The sequence below is a fragment of the Trichechus manatus genome, unplaced genomic scaffold (genome assembly GCF_000243295.1).
Source record: "Trichechus manatus latirostris isolate Lorelei unplaced genomic scaffold, TriManLat1.0 scaffold00032, whole genome shotgun sequence".
Classification (NCBI taxonomy): Eukaryota; Metazoa; Chordata; class Mammalia; order Sirenia; family Trichechidae; genus Trichechus; species Trichechus manatus.
In genome coordinates this window covers 11,484,736-11,493,827 of record NW_004443968.1, presented here as the reverse complement: position 1 = coordinate 11,493,827, position 9,092 = coordinate 11,484,736, and the positions used below count along the sequence as shown (strand labels likewise).

Genomic DNA, 9,092 nt, shown 5'->3' with positions numbered 1-9,092 from the left:
CACTAAAAAAAGGTATTTCCAATGAATAGGTTGTTGGTCTTCCAAAATTGTACCATGCAATTTCAGTATCACTTCTATCACCAAGGCCATATTTTCCAGCTACTGATCCTTCTTCTTTGTTTCCAACTTTTGCACTCCAACCACCAATAATTATCAATGCAATTTTATTGCACTTTTGATCAATTTCAGACTGCAGAAGTTAATTAAAAAAATCTTAGATTTCTTCATTTTGGGAATTAGTGGTTGGTGTGTATATTTGAATAATAGTCATATTGACTGGTCTTTCTTGTAACCAAAAACCTGTTGCCATTGATTCGATTCTGACTCATAAGGACCCTATAGGACAGAGTAGAACTGCCCCATAGGTTTCAAAGGAGTGGCTGGTGAATTCAAATTGCTGACTTTTTGCTTAGCAGCCAAGCTCTTAAGCACTGCACCACCAGGGCTCCGGTCTTCTTTGTAGGCATTGTACTTCATGATGGATGTGGACATGTTCTTTTTGATGATGAATGCGATGCCGTTCCTCTTCAATTTGTCATTCCTGGCATAGTAGACCATACGAATCTGTGATTCAAAATGGCTAGTACCAGTCCATTTCAGCTCACTAATGCGTAGAATATTGATCTTTATGTGTTCCATTTCATTTTTGACAACTTCCAATTTTCCTAGATTCATACTTCAGACATTCCATGTTCTGATTATTAATGTATGTTTGCAGCTGTTTCTTCCCATTTTGAGTGATGTGACATCAGCAAATGAAGGTCCCAAAAGATTTATTCCATTCACATCATGAAAGTCAACTCTACTTTGAGGAGGCAGCTCTTCCCTGGTCATATTTTGAGTGCCTTCCAACCTGAGGGGCTCATCTTCCAGCATTATACCAGACAATCTTCCACTGCTATTAATAAAGTTTTCATTGGCTATTTTTTTTTTAGAAGTAGATTGCCAGGTGCTTCTTCCTAGTCTATCTTAGTGTGTAAGCCCTGCTGAAACCTGTCCACCATGGGTGACCCTGCTGATATTTGAAATACTGGTGGCATAGCTTCCAGCAACACTCAAGCCACCATTGTAGACAAACTGACAGATGACTGGTGGTCCAAAATAGTAGACTACACCTCAAACAGTAAGCTATAATAGATATACCAACAAGATTAAAGATGATAAATATGATACTTGAAAATGGCTGATGGATAACAAAATGTGATCAGCCATGGCTGCAATTCTAACTCTCTAATTTGAAACATAAAAGTGTCATGTGTTCACATGTGAAATATATTTATTCTCTACTTTTTGTCATAATGGGCTCTGGAAACAATGTGAAGTGTATATTTTCCCATGGGAACAGTGATATTACTGGGGATTATGCTTTTGTCCAAACACTCGTTATCAAATAAATCATAGAGATGAACAACATTCAATAAAAGCAAAGTTAAAACAACTATAAATCTTTACAATAATTTTAAATTATAAAATTATAATCTCAGCCTTTTCACTGAGCACATATACACTGCACACATTTGTTATACCAAGGGTTCCAGTACCTCACAAATTATGCAACACAAAGAAACAGAATTAGGTTTCATAATTCTCACTAAAGTCAGTATGGTAGCAACAATAAATCAAAGCTGAATCAATCCTTTTGTTTGCCTTCTTACTATTCAGAAGGATATGTACATTTGTGTGTGGAGGGGGTGATTCAAATGACTGAAGTCTTGCTTTCAAAACCAACAACAAAACCAATTTCCAAGCGGACCAAGGAAGTAGAATCAACCATTTTCTCTTTATTAAGTTCACTGTGATAACCTGACATATTCAGTATAATTCCTCAGACTTTAGAGCCATGTTCAAAGGTAGAAGTGATAGATTTTGGAAAGGAAATCTTAAGTTCTGACCAGGTTCTGTCACTTACAAGTTGAGTGACACACAGCCTCTCTGAGCCTCAGTTTCCTCAAAGGTAACATGAGTGTAAAACAATGGCTAACGTCACAGAGTTATTGAGAGGATTCAGAGATAACATAGCTTAATTGTTCTTAAACTATAAGGCCCCATCAAAAGTGAGCTGTTATTAATTTTCAATATTGTTCTGCGTGTTAATAACATTTGGCCCATTATTAGCATGTTTGGAAGTGAAAAGGTATGCAGGCAACCCCCACCCCGCCCCCCAATTCTTCCAACAATTTATTTAGAAATGTCTGTGCTTCTTTTTAGAACAAGACAGCATGGAAACAGTAAGAGCTGTGAGGCCACTCTTTACCATCCTTCCTCTCAGAGCCAACTTGACACCTTTCAGAACACTCTGCACTATGCTGAAAAGCCATAAAAACAATTATCACGTGGGAGAAAGGACACTTCAATCACTGTATTGTACAATTCTAAGCGTGTGGTCACTGCAACCATTATTACACTGTGGACTAGTAATGGGCAGACCTGTTACAAGGCCATTCCCAATACTGAGGGTGGGAAAAGGGGGTTAGGAGAGAGGATCCCAACCATGGAAGTATAAAATTCTCCACAAGTATGTGGAGCTAAATCATCAGAGCTCGGCCAGTCAGCTATGGACAGGTTATTCCCCTATATCAGGAGAGGAGGGGAGGGTTTTCTTGGTATGTTGGAGAAGTAAACCTGAGTCTTTTGGGCTCCAAAGGACATATAACTTCCTAGAGACTGCTCTTCAGGTGGGGAAAGGCAAGCAACATAGAGGGAAGGAAGCCCTTTAGAAAAGTGTAGTAAAGATTGAATATCTCTGTTTTAGAAGTTAGAGTTTTGTTTTCAATACCTGAGTTAATGAGCGGACAGATCAGCCCACCTAGCCTTCTACTCAGCTCCACCAAGCATCAAGAAGGGATTTGATCGTGAGGGGCAGTGGGGAGGGCTTTCCTTACTTCCAGATCACAGTTTTTGAAAAGAACCAGTCTGTCCTAAAAGGAAAAAGGAACTCTGGAGACTACGAAAGTATAAAGGTCCAGAACTGGGACCACTTTTTCTAAGATTGGGAAGGGGCAGAGGCTGCCAATCCCAGGAAGGGTACACTCAAGCCCCATGTCCTTTCAGTTCTCCAGGAAAATGTTAGGACTCTGGAAAGAACACATCTAGGGAGGCTGGACTATGTACCTCAATACTGCTAGTCTCAGTAAAGCCCCCAGATAAGTTATCCCCTTCAGGAAATCATGTGGACTTGGATCATCATCATATATATTTTGGCGCCAAGTAGTGGCTAGGGAGAGCTTCACTCTCTATTCCCATAATCTTCATCAGTGCCACCCTCAACCCCACCCCTAAACAAATACACAGTCTAAGTAACACAGTATGCTTGCTTAGCAACCCAGCTTCATTTCATCCCCAGGTTCCTTCCATCTGGATTGCACCTGACCCCAAACTCTTCCTAAAGAGAAATTCTTGAGCCACTAATTGAGCATATCAGCAGTCATGGACATAGACCAGAGAGTCATCCCCTATACTCCGGGACATTTGTATGACATGTGGATTTAACATTCTACCACATAGTGGGATGGGGACTCAAAGCAAGATTTAATAATAATAATAATAGTATTAATAATCATAAATAATAACAATTCAATATGATATTTCTTACACTGTAGTGGAGTCAAGTAAAAAAACAATCACACATGTTACAATAATAATTGTTAGTTTGAAATCTGTGTTTAGGAAACAAATATTTATGTCCTTCCTTCAGGCATTTCATTTATTCTCTATAAGCATTTTGATTGAGGATAGCACAGGACCAAGCAATGTTTCATTCTGTTGTGCACAGGGTTGCTATGAGTCTGAAATGACTAGATGGCACCTAACAACAAAAACAAAAACATAAACATTTAGTAAAATTTTTTAAAAAAACATCAAGCTCCAACCTCAGTTGTGTCCATGGAAATATTTTTGTACAGGGCTGGTCCAAAGGCTTGAAAGGAAAACAGTGTAAAGCTGTGGGTCAAACACAATGAGGGACAGGCAACATCAGGCAGAGAGAATCCCAAAGGGTAAGAATTTCATAGCACTTCCCTGATATAATTCTATAGGATTCTGTGCTTTCTTTTCGTAACAGAAGCCATTCCCTATTAAGACGTAAGTAGGAACTTTTTGTATAGGTGGCTTTAAGAGATAACTCACAAAACCGCTAAGGCAGGTATAAGACAAAATGGCCTTCCTCTGCATTGGAAATCACTAAAGCAGAGGTTGAAAAATAGAAATCTATAGGCTAACTCTGGCCGACCAACTTTTTTAATGTCCACAAAACGTTTATTAAAAGTGTTAATTAGATACTAACAAGTAAAAACCAGGAGGTTCACATAAAAATCTGGGCTTTTTTGCATGTCCACCTGTCAACAATCAATTGCACCTTGAAACCACCGACCCCTTTAAACACTCACCCACCTACCCCCCGTTTACCACAGCCCAGCACCTTCAGTTCCTGATGAATCGTATCTAGACTGCTACACTCATTTTGGGTACTCCATGGTACCTGAAGGCATCCACGTTAGTGACCTCAGCACAGTTATTAAATATGCAGCAACCAGAATGAGGAGCAGCCAGGCATCTGAAGGCCAGTGAAGGCCTTGATGTTCACACATCCTCTGCCTTCGCTATACACTGGACATCAGTTTACTTCCTTTTTGTCTTTTCTTTGTGCTGAGTCATCAGATAAAGATTTCTTTTCATATAAATCTAAACAATAGCTACTCAGTATATATAGTGACTAGAAAGACATTTAAAGATCTGATTCAGACTGTGTCTCTGCTAATTGTAATATGTTAGGCAGATTGCTTTTAAATTAACTGGGTCTCAGTTTCCTCATTCATAAAATGAATGGGTTCAGCTAGAATGATCATTAAGATCGTTTTTAGTTGGCCTCTCCGCATCTATACCATCTCTATTCATCAGTATAGAATCTACTCATCCCTCAAGGGATATTCAAGTTCCACTGCCTCCACAAAACCTCTACTGACTTCTTTCTTTGAATTTCTTAGTTGATTACCACCACCACTATCCGAGTTAGTATTTACTAACTCTTTAATTGTTTTGCTTTGCTTTGAGTATATTGGTTCATTTACCCCATTTAAACAGAAAATTCCTTTAAATAAGAGACTATGCAGTTTATTTTTTAAATTCCCCCACAGTATCTTATACTTAGTTGGTATTCAATAATTATTTGTTAATTATTTAAATTGAATAGATATACAGAAAATATTTATAAAATGGCAGCCTTCCAAAAGAGCAACTTTCATCAGTCTCCTCAAAATTAATTACCCTATGTACATCACAACTTGACTATTGATTCAAGCTGGCACAATGTGTACGATGCTGTGAAGATCAAGTAAAGACACACCATATTACATTACCACTTTACATCATACACGGATTACCATATTACTTTGCACATGGCCATTGTTTCCTTCTATACTCTAAAAGCTCAAAAGGAGGGAAATACAAACAAACATTAACTCACTACAACAATACGTTGTTGTCGGTGGTTGCCGTCTAGTCAATTCCAACTCATGGCAACTTCAAGTGTGCAGAGTAGAACTGCCCCATAGGGTTTTCAAGGCTGTGAATTTTCGGAAGCCAATAGGCAGGCCAGTCTTTGAGGCTATTATTCGCTAAAAAACTGCTACTCCCTAAAATAAGACGTAAGAAAAATTTTCCTACCACATTTAAGAAAAATAAAAAATCACTTACTAGGAAAAGGGCTGGAGGTTAGACATTTGAAAACCACAGTGAAAACCAGCTTCCCCCTCCCCTCCACTTCTTCCCTTTTCACCTTGCTTGGATGTCATCAGAAGTTCTGAGTAAGGAGACCAAGTAAAGATAGTATGTGGGTGGGGATTTACCCACGTTCACTGGAAAAGCTGTGACATACAGGTTTTACTTGTTCTGGTCAACCCCTTCCAAATAATTCTTTAGATATGTGGTCAGTTCTTCCCTGTCAATGTAAACATGAAAAAGCATAATTCATTTATAGAATGCTTTTTAGACTATAATTCACTTAGATATAAACTATTTGAGTAAGGTACTGTCTTAGTTATCTAGTGTTGGTATAACAGAAATACCACAAGCGTGTGGCTTTAACAAAGAGAAATTTATTTTCTTACAGTTTAAGAAGCGAGAATCAGAATTTAGGGCACTGACTCTAGGAGAAGGAAGGCTCTCTGTCTCTGTCAGCTCTGGGGGAAGATCCTTGTCTCTTTTTAGTTTCCATTCCTAGATTCTTTGTTGAACATATGGTGTGTGTCTTCCTCTCCATTTGTGCTTGCTTGCTTAATTTGCTCTTTTATATCTCAAAGCCCTGGTGGTACAGTGGTTAAAAGCTCAGCTGCTAACGAAAGGTTGGTAGTTGGAACCTACCAGCAGCTGCCGAAGGAGAAAGATGTGGCAGTCTGCTTCTGTAAAGATTTACAGCCTTGGAAACCCTTTGGGGCAGTTCTACTCTGTCCTATAGGGTCACTATGAGTCAGAATTGACTTAACAGCAACGGGTTTGGTTTTTGGCTTTGGTATGTCTCAAAACAGATTGATTTAAGACTTATCATACACTCATACTGCCTCATTAACATAACAAAGAAAACTTATTCCCAAATGGGATTATAACCATAGGTATAAAACCAAACTAAACCCATTGCCATTGAGTCTATTCCTGCTCATAGCCACTCTATAGGACAGAGCAGAACTGCCCCATAAGGTTTCCAAGTCCGTAAATCCTTACGGAAGCAGACTGCCACATCCTTTTCCCAAGGAGTGGCTGGTGGGGTCGAACCGCCAACTTTTATGTTAGTAGGGGTTAAGATTTACAACATATATTTTGTGGGGAAACAATTCAGTCCCTAACAGGTACTAATTTTTGGAAAGCTGAAAAACCAGGTAATAAAGCTTCTCTTTCCCTTCTAAAAGTAAAATTCTTAATCCATTTTTTATGATTGCTTTAATTTTTCTATGCAACGAATTTAATGTAATTAACACTGTGTTTACCACTGAAGTAAACTAAATTAACAAGTGTTAATCATGTCTTAACAACTAGCCAATTCTAGTAGATTGAAATTAAGTCAATTTACAAACTGCTCTGTTGTTATGCGACCAACATTCAGTACAGGTGTTTCCACTTAACCCATTCTCTATGGAAGGAGAATTAATTTTATAGTTCATATTATATACATACAAAGCTTGACAGTCTGTATCAAGAGGTAATGTACCTGTAGTCTGGGGAAGGGATTTGCTTAGGTGGGGGGTGGAATCATGGAAAACATCCATTTGGGCATTCCTGGGAAATCATGATCGTATCTTACTTAAAAGGGTGGGAATCACTGATTGCCTATAAATTTTTCTGGGGGAATCTCTGCAAAACAAGGTTTTATAATCCAAAGTAAACAACAGCATCACAAATTAAAATAAAAAAAAATTAACAACTGCCTTTCAAGGTTTCAAACCTTTCAACGGTTTGTTTTTATGTGGTGTTTTTGATCACCCAGTCCTCTCGGACGGAAGTCTGTCAGTACGTCCACATACAGCCTGAAGAGGGCTCTCGATTTTGCGCCCTCCCTTAGCCACGCCTACACAGGGAATAACCTGGGGAATGGAAAATATGCCAGGACTCCACACCACCACCCCCCCGACCCCGCCCGACACCTCCACTTAGTCTCAATAACTCTTCTCTTAGCCTTAAACCCTAGCTACATCCTTTCCTGCATCCCTGTTGAATAAACTGGATGGAACTTAAACAAAACTGGAGAATGAGAGGTGTCAATATTTCTTTTAGTTTAGGTCAAGGCCAGTTCTACTATTCTTCTACAGTCCTTTGAACGGAGATACCACTTCAACCAAGAGTGGCTTTTCCCATAAAAAGGCACAACCGTTCCTCTGATATCACAACCGGCCATGGCTGGAAAAGACTTGAAATTCAATTCCATATAATAACATGCTCACCACACCAAAGGCATTTAAACTTTAGGGACGGCTTTGTACTTAAGATGCTCCACACAATCTAACACAACTCCTAAAGCCTAGGGCGACCCACTAATTTCAAGTGTAGAGTGAAATGACACTAAATTGAACTTTAAGGGGCAGCTCTCCAGTGACTCCGCCTACTGCGTCCTCCCTCACACGCACACACATCAAGCTCCACCAACTCTTATGTAGCCGTCGGGGGACAAAGTCCTTACTCGGTCACTGTCATCCCCTCACACATTTGCGTTGGGGATCCGCCTACCCTTGGACCACCAGCGGAGGAAGCCACTCTCCCCTGCTCTCCAGCTCTTCACTACTATCCTTCAAGGGGCGGGGCTCCGACTCCAGGTAACCAGACCAGGCAACCTGAATACCCAATTAGCAGGGGATCCCCAAGTCAGCCTGGCCAATTGCGGCGGGCAAGCCAAGACGACCAGACCTGACGTCAGATGTGATTAAGTTGGCGCGTCACCTCGACGTCAGCCTCTCACTTCTCGGACGTCCCGTCCCGGGAGCAAAACTCCAGCGACTTTGGGCCCCGCCCCGTGAGAGCAGAAGACGACCAATGAGAGCGGTCCGGAGGGGATCGGGGCCAATGAGGTGATCCCGGGGCGGGGCGCGGGGCCGGAGGGTGGGGCGGGTGGCGGCGGTGGCAGCCCGAGGTCTGGCTGCGCGCAGTATATGACAGTACGTCAGCAGCGGGATGGCCGTAGCTGTGGCGGCGGCTGCAGAAGCCCGAGCAGCCGCGGCCGCAGTGGAGGCTACAGCCCGAACGGCGTCGGCAGCGGCACCCCGGGGAGTTTAAGATGGCGGCAGGGGGGGCGGCAGGCCTGCGGGAGGAGAAGCGCTATGGGCTGTCGTGCGGACGGCTGGGACAGGACAACATCACTGTACTGCATGTGAAGCTTACCGAGACGGCGATCCGGGCGCTCGAGACCTACCAGAGCCACAAGGTGAGCGGACCGGCCAGCCGGGGTCGGGGAGGGAGAGGGTGCCCTTCGCCGCCTGCCGCGCCTCCCTCAGGCCCGAGAAGCCAGTGCGGGGCTGGCGGGGACGGGGGAGCCGTGGCTCACCGCCGCTGCCATCAGCGCCCGCGGCAGTAGGGCTAGGCAAGGCCGGGCACAGTCGCTGACGCCGCCGTCC

The 9,092-nt window shown here is 42.1% G+C and overlaps 1 protein-coding gene across 2 annotated transcripts in view; it reads left to right on the top strand.

Annotated features, from left to right (window-relative positions):
- The first annotated feature begins 8,635 nt into the window (after positions 1-8,635).
- Positions 8,636-9,092, top strand: part of ELL2 (elongation factor for RNA polymerase II 2) — an 85,905-nt gene continuing 85,448 nt past the window's right edge. For both annotated transcript variants that reach the window (XM_023730128.1, XM_004375039.2), the window contains exon 1: positions 8,636-8,902. In XM_023730128.1, coding sequence (XP_023585896.1) covers positions 8,756-8,902 — 147 coding nt within the window. In that variant the 5' untranslated portion in view covers positions 8,636-8,755. The remainder of the gene's footprint in view (positions 8,903-9,092) is intronic.